General features: G+C 35.2%; 1 protein-coding gene across 5 annotated transcripts in view; it reads left to right on the forward strand.

Moving 5' to 3' along the window:
* SLC35F5 (solute carrier family 35 member F5) overlaps positions 1–23059 on the forward strand; it is a 35994-nt gene that overhangs the window by 7433 nt on the left and 5502 nt on the right. For 3 of the 5 annotated variants that reach the window (XM_074594132.1, XM_074594131.1, XM_074594133.1), the window contains exons 3-14: positions 870–946; positions 4780–4921; positions 6045–6188; positions 8136–8198; positions 9822–9903; positions 11249–11439; positions 13051–13132; positions 13934–14021; positions 14570–14634; positions 15026–15130; positions 15600–15759; positions 19198–19288. In XM_074594132.1, the coding sequence (XP_074450233.1) occupies positions 4787–4921; positions 6045–6188; positions 8136–8198; positions 9822–9903; positions 11249–11439; positions 13051–13132; positions 13934–14021; positions 14570–14634; positions 15026–15130; positions 15600–15759; positions 19198–19288 (1206 nt within the window). In that variant the 5' untranslated portion in view covers positions 870–946; positions 4780–4786. Of the gene's footprint in view, positions 1–869; positions 947–4527; positions 4922–6044; positions 6189–8135; positions 8199–9821; positions 9904–11248; positions 11440–13050; positions 13133–13933; positions 14022–14569; positions 14635–15025; positions 15131–15599; positions 15760–19197; positions 19289–23059 lie in introns of those variants that run through there. The other 2 variants (XM_074594129.1, XM_074594130.1) reach the window with 2 other exon arrangements.

Genomic DNA, 23059 nt, shown 5'->3' on the forward strand with positions numbered 1-23059 from the left:
CGGGTGTGAATCCTGTTGATACAGGATATCCCTAAAACAGAACTTAGAAAGGTTTCACATGAATAAGGAAAGAAGAAAATTCCAGCACTTCTGGGCAATAAAATTTGCAGCTTGATTATTCTTGGTTGTCAGTTCCAGTTTTGTTGTGCCTTCTTTTGAAGGCACCATATACTTGCTAATTGCAAGTATGTGCAAATAGTTGCAGATTAGATGGGCTTCCGGTTGGTCTAGTATAACGTAATTTTCTGAAGTCCCTTATGTATAATGTTTCTTTCCCTGTATAACAATTTTAAAGTGGGTTTTGTTGAATGTCTTTATAGGATCTGAGTTAAAAATAACAAAAAAAAAATCTAAGTGTTTTTTATTTTTGGATACAGTCATAACGCCATAACAAATTAATGAAAGAATTTCGTAAGAAATAATGTGGAGGTGTCTTATCTTTCTGGATTATTTCACAGTCAACAAACCTATGTGCTCTTTCACTACTTTCCTAATTCTGACGTTTAAATTCTTTACTTAGGAGCGTAGGCTTAAGAAATATGGCCTTACTCTGCATAGCATTTAGAATTGAAGATTGTCAGCCTCTTCTTTCTCATGTGAGCGTTTTATATTCAATTAATAAGGAAGGGATCATGTTTTTTTGAAATATCAAAAACCGTAAATGTTCCTGTTTTCTTGCAATTCAGTGCTATCCTGGTAGCATTTTTGATGTGGACTGATTCTTGAGGTTCTGTATCTGTATATCCCTAACATTTAAGACCTAAGCTGCCACAGACACTTGTTGAACTTCAAATTTTAGAAAATGTTTTGCAATGATAAGTGCTTAATAAACACATACACACTAATTTTTCTTTTTTTTTTCTTTTTAGGAGACTGTCTTCACTTTGACATGATGTGTGAAGTTTGTTAGCATTTTTTGTTTCTTTTTTTACAGTTATTGTGGAAGGTATGCATGAGAAAAGTAAATCTTGTTCTTTCTATGTTCATTTATTGTTAGAGCATGTTGTTGTCAACGTACAGAAGCCAAATATAAAGAAACGCAAGGAATTGTATTTCAGTACAAGTTCAGGCATACTAGTGCTTTATCAATAAGTGGGATAATGTGTTTGTCTAAAACTTCTCAAAATAGTAGTTCCTATCTGTCTTTGCATTTTTTGTGAGGTTTTACAGGTTTTAATTATGCCTTAAAACTCAGTGTGTAAGTTTCAATAGGGTTCTGTTTTTCTGCTGAACATTATAGGCATTTTAGTATTGCTGCTTGGTAATTTTTTTAGTCAACTACCTTGAAGTTGCATTTTGCTGCATGATGAAGACTTTGTAGTCACCCTTCCTTGGTAAGCTTTTTGCCTTGTTATGGAGGAACCAAGCAAAAGGCTGTATTAGGCGCACAGGAATGTTAGACACTTTGTAGTCAGATGAGAAAGTAATAGCAGCTATTACTGAAACGTAGAAAAAACTTCAAGACATAAGTATGGGGTCTTTAATTGGAATTTTAAAATCCGCTTATAGGTAGAAAAGAAATGGTACAATGTGTACATTAACTCTGAATGACTTCATACATAGCCTCTTAACTAAGAAGTACTAGATATTCTAGCATCCTTTACTTTTCTCCTGCTGAGGGATCTTAAAGCAAGGGATTTGTACAAGCCTAATGTAGACAAACTGAGTACAATATTAAGCAACTACAGATTGTGCACAATATCTGTGTGTGATCTCTGTGCACAGTGTATATGTGCTTTGAAGCAGTTTGTGGTGAGAACAGAAGATCTAGGGATGCGAGCATGTGATGTAGAGATGTCAGATTGATCAGGCTACTACAGTTCCTTCCTGTCGCCAGCTACCTCTCCCCCTCTGTCCTACCTGCAGCACATAACTGGTGGCCAGGTGGAGTGGTTAACATTTCTGGTATGCCTTACCACTGTTCACGTGTCGTGCTGTAGCCTCACTAGGAATGAGATATCCTCTTCCTAGCTCCTTTGGAACTTTTTTATGCCTGGCTTCCCTTTTTGCTGTATATTACGCAACACATGAGCAATTTGTAGGCTACATATAATATAACTTAATATAATGGCTTGTAGGCTATTAGTTGTAATAAAATGAAGCCAAAGTTTGTAGACTATAATATGTAGCGTCTATTAGACCAACTCATAAAAACTGAAAATACCCTTGTAAGCTTTCAAGCATGAAACCCTTTCTTTTAGCTTACTCATGTTTAAGATAATATCCCTATTTGTTCTTTCTTCGAGAACAAATGTTTTCTCCTTTGTTCCATATCAAATAAAAACTGCCATTCCTTGCCGAGTCTTTCATAATGTTGCCCCTCCCTGCTTACAGACTTCTGCTTTCTTTTGTCAATCCCACCATTTTATCAGAAAAGCAGAATAATTATCCAAAACTGATGCCCACACATGGAATATATCAGCATAGATTTAGTGGTATAATTATGATTCAGGAACTCTGCCTGTTGATTTTTCTTGGTAAAGAAGCCCTTTAAGAAATGGAGGAAAAAGTGGCAAGATTTGAACGTGTCAAAGACTGTATTGCAAAGGAGAGGCATGGGTCAAAGGTGGGAAACAGTGTAGTGATCTCAAATGCACGTGGGCACATCTGGGCATTTAAGTCATTAATCTGAGGAATAGACTAGTGTGTGGGAAAAAATCATGTAGCTTGCTCACTGAAGACCTTGTGGCACAGTCTCATTCATAAGTAATTTGTAACTAATGAAAAGACAGTAAGTGTGTATTGACACATGCAGAAAAAAAAATAATTGTAATTTAAACTCACTGAACTGTATTAGCAAAGCAGGTCACCTCTATTTACTGCAAAAGTCAGGATTTGCTCCATAAAGGTGAATTAGATTTCAGTTCCTTGACAAGTTCTCTCAAACACTCACTATCTTTATGATGAAAAATAGCAAGGTATGTTATGTAATCTGTAGCAAATTAACTTTTAATAAACTGGTTCTTAAAATATATACATAAATAATGTTAATCATGGAACTGCTGTATGCATATCTTACTGAGGTTCATTAGGAACTATGTAAAAAATTCTAGTATGAGTACACCAGTGAATGAGACATCAGTCTCTCTCACTTGTTTTTGAAGCTTTTTAATTATAAAATTGAAGGGTTTCCTAAATTTAGTTCTTCTAATGGGCAGTCGTAAAGTTGTATCACAAGTCTGAATCAGCTTCTAGTAGCATAGTGGATATAAGAATGCATCTAGGTCTGGTGTGCTCATGATTAGCATTTGTTTGGAGTAGGTCCAGTGAATCTTGGAATTTTTTTGAGTTGAAACACAAGCAGCATTTTAAAAAGCTTGTTTGCCTTATCTTTCCTATTTTTTTGGAAAATACTTTATTGATCTCTTAACATAACTTTAGTGTTTTCAGTAATGTTAATACTTACTTTTAGTGCAAGTTGTGCAGAGTCAAGCCTTCTAAAGCCACACCCTCTAAAATCACAATGTATCACTATTTTGGCCAACCCAAACAATATAAGTTCTGTTCTCTTGTGTTTACTCTGTGCATTGAATAAAGCAGAAGTACTCTGCCTGCTGAAGGAAAAGGAAAGAAGGTTGGTCGTGATCTATTTACAGATTGTTGTAGTGCTCATCTGCATACATTTTAATGTTTTAACTCCAAATAGTTGTCTTCCTAGTAGGAATTTTTGCAGCCCAAGCCATATCTTCAGAATTCTCTGTTGAGCTGTATGCTCTTCCAGTACGTAAAAGCAGTTGGCTGTAAGCATTTAAATACAACTGTTCTTCTCTGATAATTCAGCAGAATTGCTTAAATTGAGACTTTTCTATTACTACCTTGAACAAAGGCTTGTAGGAGCTGTGAGGTGTGTATGTGAAAAGGATGATAGGTTTATGCGCGTCAAAATCCAAACTTGTTTATACTGTAATTTCTGGCAAGTCTGCATGACTTTTTAAGGCGCTTTTGTACCAGATGACAAGCATAAACCTAGTTTACTGCTGTAGTTTTGATTTCTCAGAATACGAAGTATTCTTAATTGATGATTCCTAGGTGTAACATACTGGGGTGCAGTCAAAATCATTACCAGTGTTTTGGGTCTTTTTAACAGGCCAAGCTTTCTGTTGCATATATTACATGCTTACTCTTAGTTTGATAGGGTTTCACTAGAATTGGTGCATGCCTGTATTTCATGAATTGCCAAATAGGTACATAAATCTCTTAAGTTCCAGTGCATGTGTAATCTAACTTTATAAGTTTAAAATTAAGTATTCTTTGGGTTTTTTTTTCTTGAATTACTTTACAGTTTGGGGCATCATGATTTACCTAAATGTGTTGCTATGTCTTCAGGAATGTTTGTTGAATGCTAAAGTTTAAATATGTTTCTGATTACCTTTAGTAGAATTGTATTTGACACAATGCATCAAAATAATTTCTCCTGTCAGCTTGGAGTATATGGAATTTACTAAAACATAGTGGTTTCAAATTTTGCAGAACTGGTAGAGTGGAAATTCCAAAAAGGCATTGTATGTTTCACCTACTTTTGCTTACTTCAGTGGTAGAACAGTTGATAAATTCTTGAGACGTCTAGGTTTACTTTCTAATTGCACCTACTATCTCTGAAAATCTCATGACAGATCTGTGAAAGATCTGCTTTTTAATAAACACAAGCATGTGTTTCCTGGCGTATTGGGTCCATTTCATATATATGAAACATTTGCCCCGACTGTTTTTCTTTTTTCTTTTTCTTTTGGTCACCATTTGTAATCTTTTGTGTTTTATTCCTTTATTGATCTTGAATAGGTTACAAATGGTGTGGGTTTTTATCATGAATCGAATGAGCTCCCAGAGCAGTTCATACACTCAGCGTAGGCGAATGGCTCTAGGAATTGTCATTCTTCTCCTTGTTGACGTGATATGGGTTGCCTCTTCAGAACTCACTTCTGTAAGTATTGTTCCATGAATCTTAAAAAGAAAATAAATGCCTATTTAAGAGAAAGATACAGCAGAAACATGGTCACTCAAACACTCAATGAGTGTTCTTGTGTAACGTTTGACCACCTTTTCAGTATAGGGAAGACAATATCCTTTGGGTTAGTGAACTAACCTGTATCCACTGAAAGTTATGAAAAAGCTCAGTTCAGTGACTGTTGCTTTCAAGACAGAAGGTGATATTGATGGCTTTAAAATTAAACATGAACTGCCTAATTACAGTACATAGTTATGAGCTTATTTTGTTTGTTGCTGTATTAAAATAATGCCTGTGTTTTTCCCAAGAAGTAGTAAATTAGCTGTAATATGGCAGGCTAGGTGGTATGGTAGATTATAATTCGGAACATCTGCAAGTCTACCAAAGGACTTAGGGTCATGGAGTTAAGCCCTGTATTTGCAGACAAGTTTGTCATAATCTCGTTCATATATTTACCATCTTGAAAATGATCTGGTATTTACTTCTTGTTAAGTTTTAGGACTTAAAACAGAGCTTTAGCAATGGAAATTGAGTTTTTGATAAATTCTTGTCAAATTCAGGTTTCTGAATTGTCATTAAGTTGTTATGTTCTATACCAGTTTTTCAAACTAAGCATATAAAAATATGCTTAAGATGCTATTATATTAATAAAACTTTTCCAGTGAGCTCGTGGAATCACTATTGATACTGAAATATTACTTAATCAAAGTAATCTCTAATTTATGATTACTGTGCTATTCCTTATAAAAGTGGTCTTTCATTTAGAAAATATTTGTATGTAAACGTATTCTCAGTCCTCTGAGTTCAGTGGCATATCAGTATGTTGCTTGGTTAGATACAATGAATAAGTAGCTTTTCTGCAGTGGTATAGCGTCTTACAAAATGGCTCAGTACCTTCTTGTTGGCATTTAAGATGTTCTGGGGGTACCCAGAATAAGTAAGGCCACTTGGAGTCTTTTGGTCATACGTGCCAATACTCGCAGCACCGTCACTTTGGGAACCAGGCAGTTTTGGACTATGTACTTGAAACTGTTTATTCATTTTGTGGGTTCTCACCTAATTGGTAACTTTGGATACTGCAATTATTTTCTTTCCACAGTATGTTTTTACAAAGTACAACAAACCTTTTTTCAGTACGTTTGCAAAAACATCCATGTTTGTTCTATACCTCTTGGGATTTATTGTTTGGAAACCATGGAGGCAACAGTGTACTCGTGGGTTTCGTGGAAGGCATGCAGCTTTTGTAAGTATTTTAACTTTATAAATATTTTGATATATGTTGAAGCTTGTACACAAAAACCTTAAAATAGGGACTAGAGAAAGGTGAAGTTTACGTATTTGTGAAATAGTGCTTTCAGAAAAACAGTTATGAACTGAATTGTGGTAGAGGAAGACATGGCAATCATAATAGTACTCTTGAGAGGAAGAAAAGAAAGGAAAAACCAGTATGAAATATGTCAGGAATCATCAGAAATGCTCTACTGGGCCAGACTATTGGCCCATCTGGCCTGGTATTTTATCTTGGACAGTTGCAGAGGATAATTCTTTTTAAGAAGAGCTTATGAGAATCACCACTGTTGGCTGTTGGTTCTCTTCTACTTTCCCAGCACCTGTAACCAATGGAATCAGTATTTGAACTTTGTAGTTGATTTTTGTTACTGACTCTTCTTGTTTCAGGCAGAACTATGAACTATTTGCTACGAGGTTTTGATGTTTTTTAAGTCATATTTAGGAAAGGTGGTAGAATTATGTTTTTGTTGTTAATATTGTATTTTTATAGCCTTTATGCAGGAGTGACATTCTGTTGCCCATTCTAGGACTAGGTATAGTTTATGCTAGAGCCTAAAATTGTTGGCATATTACAGAAACATACACTTTTTTCCAAGGCAATTAGAGATGCCTGGAAGAGCGCTTGTTCTGTGCCAGTGTTTCAGAATGCTGAACAGCAGGACTCAGGAAGCAGTAAGGCATTTGGCCTGATATTAATCTTGCATTAAAATAACAGAAAGTCTGATCCAAGAACATGCTGTTAATCAACATGTCTTTATAGAAAACAGCTTATATGAAAGAAACTGACTTGCTGTTCAGTATCTTCATAAGATAATCAGGAAATAAACAGAATTTACAGATTCTTTACTGGCAGTAATGACAAATAAGAATGATGAAAGCGCTAAAGGATGATCAGTTGTACAGAGCAATTATAGTGATCAAATCTATTAATCTGAGCAGATGTGTAAAATAAGGGTCTATTGCCTAGTGTGAAAGAGGTGATTTGAACTGGACAGCAATGAGTAAGAGTGCTGAATCTGTCACATTTGTATGTCAGTCATGGCACAGCTATTAGAATCTCAGTATTTTTTCTTTCTAATCCTATAAAAAGTAATTTTTAGAATAATTTGTAGGAAATAGCCATTACTTTTGATGTTAGTATATTTCAAAAGAACAGTGCAGAGGCAGGACTGTAGTGCACAGTTAGAAGATTCCACCCCATCCAAGGAATTTAAATATTCAACTGTGTAATTACTACATGTGGTTTTAAAATGTCTTGTGTTTATTAATCTGGAACAAAAATTAATACGTTCATAGATTTTTATTTCAATAATGATTCTTTAGGTAAACACTCATACCTTACTTTTAAGCCCTCTTCCACATTAGAAGCTTTGCTTAGCAGATTTCTTACCAGCGTGGTGGAACAGCAAGCTGCCGGTCAGGGAACAGGGGTAGTAGTGCTTGTTAAGATGCAGAAAGGAAGAGGAAAAAATGATACTTGACCACATCCTAATTTAAGTCTTGTTAAAACTAAGGCAAAGTTCCAGGTTTTTGTGCGAAGGAACTTTGTCTCAATAAAATGAAGAAACAAGAGCCTTGTTGCTAATCCATGCACAATAATTCAGTGAAGCATGTCTCGCTAAGACTGAACGTTACAGGGTTTGGCATTCTAACAACCTGATCCTGCATTGAAACCTGGGTAGTTGAATTCAAAGAGGCTCTCCAAGAGGTACAAGGAATTATTGAAATTATTTACCGAATTTGTAAGCCCTCTTGTTACTGGGGAGGAGGGCTGGAGGAGGAGAGGGAATTGTGATCGAATTATGGAAAAAAAAAAATATTAAAGAACTAATTATCAAAAAATTTCAGTTATTAATAACTCTGCCTTGATACATTATTACATTTACGGTTCTGTAATTAGTTTGCAGATGCTGAAGGTTATTTTGCTGCTTGTACAACAGATAACACTGTAAACAGTTCTCTGGTAAGTGCTTTCATTTGTGAAGGTTAATGCTTTACGGTAACACGACACCATTGTCATGACTTACTGTTTTTAAAATATGGTGGTCTTAAGTGTAATAGTGTTTGGCAAAGGGGATTGGTGACTTATGTGTTACTAATATATGCTGCAAATAATGACAGTGCTTATTATGAGAAATACAAGTTCTCAGCTTAATATAACGCTTACTTGAATGTTTCTGTAGTAGTTTGTGAAAGAAATATTTATGACTTACAAAGGAAACCTTTACGTATTTAGCTCGGTAGCTGCCAAAGCAAAACATGGAGAGCTAGTGATAAAACCACACAGTTTTCAAGACTAAAATCCACAAGGGAGTCATTCAGTTAGTCGACTAGCTTGTGTACTGTGATCCTCCATTGCACTTCGAAAGAGAAATGGACTGCTTGCTTCCTTCCAGTGGACAGAGTGACTACTGTCTACTGAATCAAATATCAGTACTTGTATTCTGCGGATAAGCTGCATTGCCAGATGGCATTTTTGTGGTGATTTTCATCATCCATAAGTGATGGTTTGTTATGCTCCTGTTGATTGCAGATTGCTGCTTAATCTGCATATTTACATCGGAAGCTGCATGCAGAAACGTACCCAAAACATAGAACTTCTAAAGTTTGCACCATCTCTGTGATAAAGTAGGGGGAGGCAATTGAGTGTTGACAAACTACCACATGGTTATTTTATGCTGAATAGGGAGCTGAAGAGAGATTTTTCAGAAGTATTCTTCACTTCATTCTTTGTTCTTTTCCAACTTTAGTTGTCTGCATTTAAAAATAAAATCTTCTTAGTCTGCTTAATTCATTAGAATCATAGAATCATAGAATCATAGGGTTGGAAGGGACCTCTGGAGATCATCTAGTCCAACCCCCCTGCCAGATCATCCTGCTCTAGAAGCAGGATTCATTGTTAACCTTGGACAATTTGGCATTAATTTAAACGTCCACAAAAATTCTGTTCCTAAACAAGGAGCCTAATAAAAATGCAGCTACCAGATATCTTTCATTACTTCACTTTTACAGGTTATTAATTTAATTTAAACAAGAAGGTTAAAACTTGTCTTGTTAGAAGTACTTTAAGCAATTAAAACTTCTGTTAAGTGCCTTATATATTTGAGTACCTTTCCCAAAGTTATTTTGACTTCTAGTTCATGAGCTTTTACAGTCATGGGAGGAAGATGAGTATGTATTAATTTCTGTATATGTATTCTGTATTTATGTTTCTAGTTTATCATTTGGACAGAAGTGTTAGATCTAATGAAAAGTCTGTGGTTTTGATGAGTTATTTTTTTTAATTTTAAATGAGTAGGTTTGAATTTTCTGGGGATGAGTTTTGCGTTCATGAGGATACATGCAAAATTGCACGGTTATTTTTGAGTATTCATTTTACCAATATGTTTAACATAAAATACATAATATGTATGAACACTTTTGACAAGCTTATCCACTGTGTGCAAAACCACTTTGTTAAATTCACTTCTCTTAATATTTACCAAGCTTTTCTTTATTTAGTTTTCTATTTCACTACATTAATTCTATTGCTTATAATTTAAATATGCTGCTTAACTGTATTTTTACTTATACTGATTCATTTCAGAGTGAACCTTTATATGTTCCTGTAAAGTTTCATGATTTGCCAACTGAAAAAAATGGCAGTAATAATAGTGATGCAGAGAAAAGTGAGTAAAGACTTTTGGAATGCTGAAACGCTAGTTCTTTGGTGAATGAATTACTTTCCTCTTTGTTGGTATAACTGCTGTCATGTTGCAGGACTTGCCTCTCTTTTTTTTTTTTGTACTTTTTTCATTTTTTTTTCTTTTTTTTTCTTTAAATCTCTTATTGCATGAATTGCAGTCTCATATATTTACTTTCAGGTAGAGAAAACATAGGCCTATCGTTCAGTTTACCTTTCTTGGTCACTACAGATCCAGCCTATGTTTATCTCAAGGGACCAACTGGGTTCAGTACTTGTGATTCTTTCCTTCTGGGCTTGTATGACCAGCAGCAGTGAGTCAGCCTCTGGAAAAACAAGCTATTGTCCTTTTTAGAGCAGGAGCAAAGCAGTCAAAGTAAGAATTTTAACAGTCTATGTGCATTCTGATTTTATTTAAGCCTCACTATCTTGTGATAGTAGCTGAAATAGAACTAATTGTCCCAGACAATTATAGGAAGGTGGGCCGTAAAAGAACCCGATTATCTGATCCTCAGCAAAAGAGTCCCTGCTTATAAAAGGGAAAGTTTCTTTGTTAATTTCTAGATGACACATGTGCAGAACCACTTTGGGTAGGTCTGCTGTCCTAGGATAACATGCACCAGTCACTTCAGGGTTGTTTGAGCTGTGGCTTTTCTCTTTCCTTTTTTTTAGAAAATTAGATATGATTTCATGTTGAATTAGGCTAATATTTGTATGTAGCATATAGTGTTTTCTTTACATGGTGATGATACCTAAAATACCCTTATAAATAAATCTGATCCTGGTTTGCAAGATTAGTTAGAGGAAGGTTTCAAATGAGCAAGTGCCCTTATGATCTCTGCTGAGCTCTGAGGTCTCTTAGACACTCTCATCCTCTGAAAAAAACACTGTCCTTGCAGTTAGGTATAGTTGTGTGCAGTTTCTTCTGTTTGACTATTAAACAGTTAAAGAAAACCTTATATGTAATATGTATCAATACAGAGTAATTCTTACCTAAAAATTTGTTGTCATCTTGGGATTTTATTTGACAGGGAGGAGGGGTGGTGCTTTTCAGTGAGGTTTTTGTGGACGGGCAACTGTACTGATTGAAAACAATAATTGTGCTTTGTCTTATTAGTGACGTATCAAATAGCAGAATGCTAGTTTAATAAATAAAAATAATGGCATGTCTTCTGTTTGGATAAAAACATGTTATTTATGAAATATTGTAATCAATGCCATACTAGAACATCATAGTTTTATTTGCATATTGTGTTGGCTTGTGAAGTTTAATGATAATATGCAGCCTTTTTTCTCTCTTTTTTCTTTTTTTTTTTTCCTTTTTTCTTAAGCTCCCAAAAAGCCTCGTGTAAGGTTCAGTAATATTATGGAGATTCGACAACTTCCATCGAGCCATGCATTGGAAGCAAAGTTGTCTCGTATGTCATATCCAACAGTTAAGGAGCAGGAATCAATATTAAAAACTGTAGGAAAACTCACTGCAACTCAAGTAGCAAAAATTAGCTTTTTCTTTTGCTTCGTGGTATGTGCTCCATTTTTTCAGAAAACTTAAGTATAGATGCAATTAAGACTTGTATAATAGTGAAACTGTATTAAGATGACTTGTATTTGTGCCTCATTTTATAAATATGCTAGAAGAAGTAAAACCTTCCTCATGTGTTGGACTTGAAGGTGCAACTTCTTAAAGGGAGAGTAATAAAAAGAGATCCTTGGGGTGTAGTTAACTCTAAGGTCAGTTGGAAGATATGCCATGCTTTTATGCCATGTTGTCCAATGTTGGGTACAGTTGGTACAGCAAAGTCTGGGATTATGCGTATCCAGGCTGTTAACAGCTGCAGTGACACTGCATGAAATGGGTGAATGTCATTATGGCTTCTCCCTGGGCCATCACAGAAAGTACCATCATATGACACTTTGTAGCATTGTGCCCTCCAGTAGTATCACCAGAAGATAAGTTAATTGTCCTTCAGCTCCATTGAGGGCTGCAAGATTTACTTATGAATCTGTTAGTTGCTCGTGGTTTTGCACCATGCCTTAGGTTTAGGGGGAGAGAGAAAATGGTGGCTGGATTTTTGAGAGGGAGTAAAAATGTAGAGAGCAGATCTGTGATCGCTTTTCTAGAAGTAGCTTCACTGATGCTGATGAATAGGTTGTATGTAGTGTGGACCCACTACAGCTTTTCCTTAGGAAGCTGTGCTCTTTATGTAAAATCATGATAATAATTAAAAAAATTATAAGTACTATTGATGCATAGACCAGAAAATGGTGATATAATTTTCTGTGTGTATACATAAAGAACGTGCACACAGCAGCACGAGAATAATAAGCCACTTATTAATGATTTTTGGGTGGATGAAATAGCTTTTTTAAAAAATAGTTAAAATTCTGTGTGTCTGAGTGTATTTCCATACATATACGCATGCAGATTTTCTGGGATAGAGACCTTATGTTCAAAACAAATTCTGCTTATGCTATTTGTGGATGCTGCTATGACTGGCATGTATGTGTATTTCTTCTTGGATGGTCTAAGTATTTCCACCTAAGACTTTAGCGGATGGTAACCTCCCTGAGGATATATTTGAGATCTTATTAATGACTTCTCAATCAAGAAAAGATAAAACACTTGTTTTTTATACTTATGAAGGAATTCAGAGATTAATTCTTCTAATATATTTTTGAGTTATTGAATGTAAGTGATGCTTGTTTTTAAGGGTGGAGATGTGTGCCTGTTTTTAGTCAGCCTAATCAAATTTTTTTTTAGTGTATTTATGTCCCATGAATCTCTGAAATTCTTTGCAGCCCTTGTGCAGTAATCATCTCGAAGCACTTGCAAAACAAGTTAAAAGTGCCTTCAGTTACTACAGAATAGCTATATAGTATGTTATTTCATTATTAAACATATAGTTGAACATTGTTGGTTTGGGCCAGTTCTAATTTTGCCTCTGTTTTTTAATGTACCTGCCACTCTAATAGAAGTTGGAAGTCTATTTGAGGTAGAAGTCTTGTTTTGATTTTCTTTTTGCACAAATAGTTGTTTGTTTTTTTCTTTAAGCAGGATTTTATTGCACTGATTAACTTAAGCTCTGCTGTTGCTATCTGTATAAACACAAGATTATTTTTCTTACCCCCCCAGTGGTTCTTGGCAAATTTCTCTTATCAAGAAGCTCTGTCAGATACTCAAGTTGCTATAGTTAATATCTTGTCTTCAACTTCTGGTAAGTTTTATTTACACCACCAGATGTGCATTATAAGGCTGTTTATAACATAAAAATCTTTACAATGGACTTGTGTAATGATTTACCTGTGGTTTGGGGGGAATAGTAAGTCTTAAAGCCATTGAATATGTGCATTTAATAATTTCACTATGTAATTGCAGGGGTCTAAGCTGTTTTCACAATTCCCCTGCTTTCTGCTTTTCAAGTTTGTGTGTGTGTGTGCACACGCTTCTGTGGTTATGTCTGTGTATTAAAGAGATATATTGGGAGTGTAATAGGTTTGAAGGAAAGGTGGTATAGCTTTTTGTCAAAATAGATACAATTCAGAGTAAAGTCTTATTGCTAACTGCGGGTTTTTATAAAAATGGTTTTAAGGGTAAAGAACTTAAAACACTTAAATATCATGCATATCAATTGCTTTACAAGTTTTATGAAAGGCTTTAATATGAGCTTTAAAATATGTAAATCATGTGACAGTCCACGTTTTGAGGAGTAACTTTTGTTCTTTTACAAAATCAGTTTTAAAAGCACAATTATGTGATCTCTTTCACTGACTTTTCAAGCTTATTGCAGTTTATTTTTTTAGTACGCCTAGCCTTTCTCAAAGTGGAGTATGTATTTGCTCATCTGAGGATTCACATCACGAGGCGTTAGTTTCATAATAATTCCAATTAAAATTACGGATGCTAAGATCAAGTAATTAAAACAAGTATGTGAAATATAAAAAAGAAAATGTCTGTGATTCTGAACAAACTAGTAGCAAAACTTGATTGTATAAACTCTTCTTAATTTCTCTTGCAGGGCTTTTTACTTTAATCTTAGCTGCAGTCTTTCCCAGTAACAGTGGAGATAGGTTTACCCTGTCCAAATTATTAGCTGTTATTTTAAGGTAAGACAATGGGATGGAACATTTGATCAAAACTCCCTGATATGGTGATAGCATAGCCGTGCCTACTATACCTGTGATATCTGTGACAATATATGATATGCTTCGCTTCAGAACCATGGTTTCTTTTTAAATACTTTGTATCATGAACAGTTAGCAAATCCCATGCTCCTGTAGGAAATAAAATTAATTGAGTTTCTGTTGGAAGTATGTGAACTTATTTTCTTCTTGTTTAATTATGATTTCTCTATTTTTGTATAAATGGGAAAAAAGAAGAGGCTTGACATTCAGTGCTGTCAGCCTGTTTTCATTAACTGGCTGGTGCGTTGTTCAGGGAAGTTAAAAGTGGGGTAGGTTGGTTTGGTTTTAGCTTAGGATCAGACCTTAGCAAGAGAGAACTCCATTTGGCTTTGCTAAAAGTGGGATTTGGTTAACTAAAAATACCTAAAGATAGAACTCTGTTTTGATACTCTTCTCCCTCTTTTTGTCTGTCTTTGTAAAACAAGTTCTTGGTTTTACGTAGCATTTTGCATTTCTTCTTTTTTTGATAGCATTGGTGGTGTGGTACTTGTTAACCTTTCTGGATCTGAGAAATCTGCTGGAAAAGATACACTAGGTATTTAATTATTTTTTTATTATTATTTTTTAATCATAAGATACACAGTAATGGGTACCATCTTTTGACAATACTCAGCAGGTCGTATAGCAAGCTATATATTTCTTACTCTTGTAACACTTCACACTGGCTTTTTAGTTTCAACTTCTGAAACTGGGCATTTATGGGGATTTTTTCACCTCCATGTATATAGCTTAATTGGGAAAGTATTTATATTTTCAAGCTTTCTGCAGTATTCTGTGCTTTTCATATAGTAATGAATTCTCTAACAGATTGTTTCTCTTGACAGTTTTATAATAGGTGTATATTTAGGAGAGTTGATCCTAATGTGCATAACATGTTTGGCATGTCTTGAGTGTTGTGTGTTTTTTTTTTTTTTTCATCTTTACAGGTTCCCTTTGGTCTCTTGTAGGAGCAATGCTGTATGCTGTGTACATAGTAATGATCAAAAGGAAAGTAGATAGAGAAGATAAACTTGACATACCAATGTTCTTTGGTAAGACTGAAAATAACTCTACTGAAAGTTTTAATTCCGTGTGTGATTAAATTGTTTGCTTTCAGGCACTGAACTGTGTATGAGTGGTAAACAGGTTCAGAAGAGACAAGAAGTGGAGAAAGCCTGTTGTTCCTGTGGTTATGAGTACTTTAGAGATGGGTTATGGGAATTGTTTCTTGTTTACACTCTTAACAAGGAAAGATAACACTGCCCGTAGGAATGCAGACAGCCCCTTTGGACTTAATGGAAATTTAATTATTTTATTTTAAAACTTGTAAATATCTGATGTAATCATTGTTTGTGAATGTCAAGTGAAGTTTCTTACATTCCTTTCATTTGAAAGATATAAAATATTGCTTTGTTGCAGCTTTTATGGGTGCATGTTGTCAAAATAGCAGAGTTTAGCTGACATTTTCGTTATTTTGAAGGGTATTTATTGTGATTTACTTAATACTGTTTTTATACTCAGGTTTTGTAGGGCTGTTTAACCTGTTGCTGCTGTGGCCAGGGTTTTTCCTGCTTCACTATACTGGGTTTGAAGCGTTTGAGTTTCCCAATAAGCTGATATGGATGTGCATTGTCATTAATGGCCTTATCGGAACAGTTCTGTCAGAGTTCCTCTGGCTGTGGTATGTACTACACGCTTTGTATATGTTTCACGTAAATAGTCGTACCTGTGTTCTCAAATGTTGAGATGTCAAATTGCCTGGGTAGCTTTTTTGCCTCTTTTTTTTTGCTATTTTCCTGTCCATATATGCAGTTTGAGTTAGAGGATGTCATCTATCATGTCACAATGTCCCATTTAAAAGCAATAGCTAACTTTAAAAAGCAGTTGATGTGGTCTTGTAGTATTTATTAAGATATTGTGTGTTTAGCTCATTCTAGAACTAACATTTTGAGATGGAAAGGCTTTGTGACATAGGGTTACAGTAGTAATAGGAAAGCATGAATTTCTGTTGCAACAGTTCTTCAATTTCAAAGGCCTTGTGTGTGTTGGATGTACATGAGTCAGAGTCTAGTATTCTGTAGTTGATGTGTTTGTTTAAATCCTCAAAGACTTAATGAGTTACATCTCATTAGCATGCATTAATCATGAAGATATGGCAATTCATAAATTGGCCTAGATTTGGTTTAATTTAACTATATGATTGTCTGGACAGGTCAGCAACAGAGGCTTGAACATGAGGCTTTTAGATGAACGACTCAAAAGCTGTAACTTACTTGAACTGTTGTATAGCTGTTAGAAGGACAGTGGTGTTAGTGAACTGTTTGGTAAGTCACAGTTCCCAGCTTGAGAGAACGGAGTTTCTTCTGGGCCAGCATTAGGCTAAAATAGGGGTGTAACGGAAAATTCTACAAGTTGAAAAGTCCTATTTTATTCTGGAAACACTGAGGAAGAGTTTCCAAACAGACACATGCTTCCAATGGCATACAGTTATTCAGTGAACGATGTTAGTTTCAGTGCTGTATTTTGAATAGGTGTAGCAGTTTGTGATCTTTTGCCTGAGAACCCTTGGCATTCATCAAGCATCTCAACTCTGTGGTAGAGAGGATCCTAAGTTCATGTAGGTGGAGTTCCACGAGAACCTTTTTCTTCTTTTTGGGGGGTGGGGTGATTCAGATCAAGTTTAAAGCTATTTAGGAAATTTAATCATGACATTCCTTGTTTATTGGCAAACTCTTACACCAGGCCAAGTTTCAAATGCATTGCAGCATATGTTCCTTTTGTAATTTGATTTTACTGATGGAATATTTTTGTGGTGTTAATGCCATCCTGTAAAATTAGACTGCAGTATCAGTTGGTAAAAAGGCTGAGTGCAAATTCAACATAGGCAAAATAAAATAAAAACAAAACCACAAAAAAACCCGAAACACCACAAACTTGACTCTTGTCCCAAAATCAGGTACTAGTGTAGGTTTAAGTACATGGATGTGCACAGGCTTTTTTTTTATAGATGTATTTCTTGTGTAATTACTCAGAATGATAATCCAGTTAGTTAAAGAGCCATTTTTATTTCTGGTTCCTTTTCCCTGGAATTTTGGACTAGGACTAATTTCAGAGTTTGTGCTGACATCATCCTTTTACCTATCCAGTGTGCCGCTGGTATGGTCGTCTACTCTTTCTTTGGAAGTAAATAGTATTGTTTAACCTACTTGTTTACTCCACCCAACCACATACTGGCAATGAAATAATGTAGTGGTAGATGTGACTCTTTTTTTTTTTTTAACCTACTGATAAGTTTTCATTGGATTCTGTATCGTTTATTCATTTACAGTGGTCTGGTGGACAGGTTGGTTCTAATTCAGAAGCAGTCGGTGCAGAAAAGTATTCTCTTACGGTATAGAAGGGAATTTAGAATACTGGGAGAACATTTGCAAAAATGCAGAGTATCTAAAATACTTTCTCCATTCTGTTCCTTTTTCATCTGCATATGTTTTTCTTTGTTTTAAAGACACAGAACAATGCAAAGTGATGATAAATATCCAAACTAGTTGGTTTTGCTTGGCTGAAAGTCAGTCGTATGGGAGGACCTAATGGTTTGGTTTGGAAGTATTCTTCTAGTTTAGTTAGAGAAATACATGCATGAAGTCATGCTCTAGAAAATGTTTTCCAAATGTGTGTTCAAATCTTTTTGTTTAAAAAGTGTTAACAAATTTCTGTGAGGTCAATTAAAACAACATTTTCTTCAGTGAAACACATTTCATGAATATCGTTTCAGTCATGCTGCATCTGTTTAATTTTTACAGTAACCAGAATAAAGACTGCGTAGGTAAAAAACAAATTTCAGAATTCTAATAAATACTGTAGCTACAGGATTTTCCTTCTTTAAAATTAGTTGTGTGCTGAACTAATTGCAGTTCCACAAAAAGGCATAGCTGGTATTGTTTTCACTACGTGCCAAGGATGAGAAGAATTGCCTTTATCTTAATAAATGAATAAATTCTGGATGGCTTTGAAATAAGAGGCTGACTCAGTAGTTGGACATCACTGATTTGAATTAGGTAGAGACCCTCTCGTATTTATTTTCTTCTTATGGTAGAATGGGCTATTCCTTTGATGAGTATTCGCTAACAAGCCTCACTATCCTTGGTAACTTTTGACTTGGCCAATCACAAAATGGGAATTGCCGTTCTTATATTGGATGTTACGCTCTTCACTTGGTATCAAAATGGCTCAGGCTACTCAAGTTTTATTTATAGAGCCTTAGGTTTATATAGAAATGCTGAGGATTACGGGAGCTCATGTGTTCTCTTAGGTCTGTTCTACATACACTTTGAGGTTCTCTGGGTTGTTTTGTTGTTCTTTGGGGTTTTTTCATTTTTTTAAAAAAAGCTTCACTTAGGAAATCAGTCGTTTGCAAACTAAATATGACTTGCAAAGAATTTTGGAAAAAGGGTTAGTTTTCTGTGGCTGTTAATGAGTACTACTCTGACGTCTGCATGTAGTTTAGTTGTTCTGTCACTTAAATACATTGTAATGGCTTTGTGTGATGCAGTGATCTAGAGAAGTCTAACAGCTTTAGTCCTGCTTAGCAAGTATGATGAGACCACTTGTAGAATGCAGAGGAGTGTTGCTGAGACGCCAAAGAATGATTTCAAGGGCGTATTTTAGAACGAGATTTAAAAAGCAGAGTCTGTTAATTTAAGAATTTGTCTATTTGGGTAGGATTTGTAGACATCAATAACCTTTTTTTAATTAACCAGACTGGGGCAAACCAGACTTAATTGCTATAAGCTGGTATTAAAATGGAAACAAAATGCAGATTTTTCAGGGTGAAGTCACTACACAGGAAGTAGTGAATTTTCCATCATCTCAACAGGTTTGTATTGGAATTAAACCTCACTCCAGAAGACGTCAGTAGTCTATTTAAGAATTTTATGCAGTTTTGCAGATTTATGACAGTGTGGGTATCTCAATTTTTTATTATTAAAACAAACAATGGCTAACAGTTAGCTTGATTAAATGTCTTCTGCAGTTTGATGTGTTACTTCAGTTGTCTCTTAACTTTTAAATAAGACCTCATTATTTTTATTTTTAATTATTATAATTTTTTATTATCTTTTAGGGGATGCTTTCTTACCTCATCACTGATAGGCACACTTGCGCTAAGCCTTACAATACCTCTGTCCATAATAGCTGATATGTGCATGCAAAAGGTAATGTACTATGAAGTTTTGAGCATTATTAACAGAATTTCTTTGAATTAACTGTCAGTGTTACTTTTAACAATGTATATAATCAACAGTTTTTTACCTTTGTCACTTGTCAATAATTGTTGAACTACATCATTATTACTACTCTCTTGATATTGACAGTTACAGTAACTTTGCACTTGCAAGCATGCACTTTCACACTTGAATATATTTGATTAAGATGCAGCTTGTCTGAAAAGTACCCAGAGTCATCAGCAATGCCTGGTCAAATGCTTTACCTTGAACAGGCACTTCTCAGAATTAAAGAACAACTGCAAGTAGAGCGCACCTTAATTTAATACCTTTACAATTATAGCATTGTTATAGACTGTCTATCTTGAAAATATTCAATTAGCAACAAAACCAAAAATCTGCAGGTTTCCCACAAAGGAATGTAGCAAGGAACGTACAAGGCTTAATTGGACATTATTAGACTCATGTGGATGTTAGGCTTCCATTTAACTGTCCTACTTTAAGTTAGTCTAGTTTCACTGGTGTTGAGGTAATAGCTGTGGAAAAACCCCTGCATGAAAAGAAAAGAATCTGGTAATATGAGTTTAGAATAGAAACTATGTGAAGTTAGTTTATATTACTCTTCAAGCTGTGTAGATACTTTTCATGCTGGTGGTGTAGAATTTTCAGATTTAATTATTTAATTGTGTCTGAACTTTAACTTTGAATGTTTGAATTTAATCAGTGGCAAGGAATATGAAATTCTTAATTTCATGTGAATAACGATTATTTAGCATATATTGCAAGCAGGCAATTATTGGGGTTTTGTTTTGGTTTTTTTCTTTAAATTGTGGTCACATAACTGTTTCTATTTCCTGAAGGCAGGATGACTTGTTCCTGCTATTTTGCATTTAAATAATCCCTACTGCCAAAAATCTTAATTTGAAAGTTAAACTACCCATTTAACTCTGAAATAGCTTTCAACCTAATTTTATAATGCATCTGTTGTTAAAGCAAGCTTAATTTTTCTTACACTGATAATGGCCTTTTTTGTCTGGGCATCCCCACATAGTCCATTATGGCTGTGCTTTTTGACACCTCTCAGTGTAGACGCAGGTGTATTTGTCACTTGGTTAAAGTGTAAGCATTTCCCATCACATGCTTGTGTGCATTTTGACCATTGGCGACAACTGTATTTCATTGATGTTAAATGTGCATATATTCATGTGGTATGGAGAGGCTGTGGGAGATTTTTAGAAAGCAGGGAGTAAAATTATGTGCCAGGTTAATTTGCTTTCTGGGCTAAAAATAGTGAATTAGTCAGCATTTGAACACCTTGGCCTAAGTACAGTTTGTTACTGAAATACAAGAAGGTCTTTACTGAGATGATAAATCTTTATGTGAATTAGGAAGCAGTTTAGTCATGTAATAGTTGAGCTGAAAATGGTATCAATAAAATATCAATAAAAATGGGCAAAACTGACCCAACTTAAAACTAACTGTTGAAATTTTGAATAGACTGGTGGTCTTGCTCTGCCAGCTGCTGCTTGCTTACACTGCTTTGATGTTCATTTGAGTCTTGGAGCAAATGCCATTATACTTAGTTTCTAAGCTCTGTGCAAATAGAAGTGTGTAAGTATGAGAAGAGAAAAAAAATCTGACTATGTCTGGAACACAGCTTAAATTGAGTGTTCTCTGAGTAGTGGCTTCCCTGAAGCAAGCGGGGTTCATGCATTATCCATGGTGGTTCAATTTATGACTCTTCAATCATTACACTTAAGTCTTTCTTTTGAGGCTTTACTTGTTTGTACAAGACTGACTTATGTACAAGAAATCAGTCAAGTCTTGCATTTAGAATGTTTCCTGTCAAAACAAAGCTTTACTAGTCAATGTTTTGACAAGCAAAATGTAAATTCTAATGAGAACCTTTTGACTTCTGAATTCTGTCGGGCATGTAAGAATGGGGGGGGAAAAACACCCCACACAACTTGTATTTCACTCTTCATGTCAGTGCGGATTTTGGAAAATGAAGTGGAAAAATAAAAGGATAAATATAGAAAAAGGAAAGTCAAATTGGAAAATAAAAGGAGAGTTGGACCCTGAATAAATACTTGTGTAATGAAGATGTGAGAGAAGTATGTTTCATATTAGCATTAGCTGCATATTCAAATGTGGAAGTACAGCAAAACGTTGCAGTGATTCCAACAATAATAGAGCATTTGTTGGTAAGATAACTGCATTTGTGTTGCTGTTAAAGTATCTGCAGTATACACTTGGGACATAAATTGTAACAGGAAAGTAAATAACTAATGATAGCTATTAAGGAAACAAGGAAAAAAGTCTGTAGACTTCTCTCCAAAGAATTCACTTTAGTGAGGTGGAATTAGGTTTATATGTGAGCTAACGCTGGTAGCAAAGCCCAAAATTTTTTATGTATATGTGTGTGCATTAAGACATATTTTATATATACATCAATATGTGCAAATACGTCTGTAGAGAGGTGTGTGTACATATATCTATATATAGTTACATATATCAATATATTAAAAGCTTAAGTTGTCTTCTGAAGTGATTCATCTAATGTTTCTTCTGGAATACCTGGAAAAATGGAATATGCTTTTCTAATTCTCAGTAAACAGCTTCATGTCTAGGCTACTTTATCAGAGTAAACACAGAGTCCAGATCTCTTAAAATTAATTTATTCATCATGTCTTTATGTGATATTGAGGCATTTGAAATAGCAGAAACATCTTTAAGGCTCTGTTGGATGACTTTCAGTTGATGTTGGTAACATAAGGCCAAGTTACACTTCTAACTCATGTATAGTTTATCACTGTTAGAGTTGCTCCAATGTTTATGTATCTGGTATTTATAAACAAATAAACAAAAAAGCCCCACAAATGTAGGTAACTATCAGTCTAACTTTCTGTACGCCTTGTATTTGCTCTTTTCCTGTTTCTCGTCTCAAATCTTCACCTTCCTGTGTTGTCTCAGTTTATGTGGTGGCAACATCTTTCATGGTCTGAATCTTCATGCCTCTTCCATTTCATCCACCATTTTCATTTGCTACCACTTGCTTCTTTCTGAAGTTTGTGGTCCATGTATTTGCTTCCTTCCTTCTATTCATTTAGTTTTTCTTTCTCTATTTGAAAAGGCTGCTTTGTCTTCCTCTGGACAAATACAGAACCTGACTGGTTTTAGGCAGCTGGCCATCAGGTTATGCCTCTTGTGTCTTGCCATATGTGGGAGAGTAATCAGGGAGGGGTTGGGGGTTCATTCTCTTTTTATTCCTTTTCCATTTCATATATGCATTACACACTACTGTTCTTCCTTCTTCCCCTGGCTGTTATGTAGTTGCCGTCCAAGTTTCTACTTTCCTGTCTGTTTGGTGCTTTTGGCTTGTGGCTGCTTCTTGTGTGTTTGAGAGTGTGTAAACACCACCTTCTGGTACTGAACTTTTCAGCATGAGGCCATGGGGCCATTGGGACTTGTCCTTGACAACAAAGTGAATTTCCTACTGTATCTTCTCCTGCTATTGGAGGCAAATCCTCTGTCTCTTATTTTTTTAGAAAAAAAGAATTGCTACTATTAGAAGCACAAATGAGTGACCCTAATTTAATGCAAACTCCTGTAGACCTTGAGGTTGTTTGCACAAGTATGTCTCTGTTCTACAAACATTAAAATATCCTAAGCCAAGCTCTATGCTCACTGAAGTCTCAGGTGTTCAAGTTAGGCTGATAGAATTTAAGCTTCCAACTTCAAGCTTTCTACTTAGTGCTCCTT

Source organism: Larus michahellis, chromosome 7 (assembly GCF_964199755.1).
Source record: "Larus michahellis chromosome 7, bLarMic1.1, whole genome shotgun sequence".
NCBI classification, from domain to species: Eukaryota; Metazoa; Chordata; class Aves; order Charadriiformes; family Laridae; genus Larus; species Larus michahellis.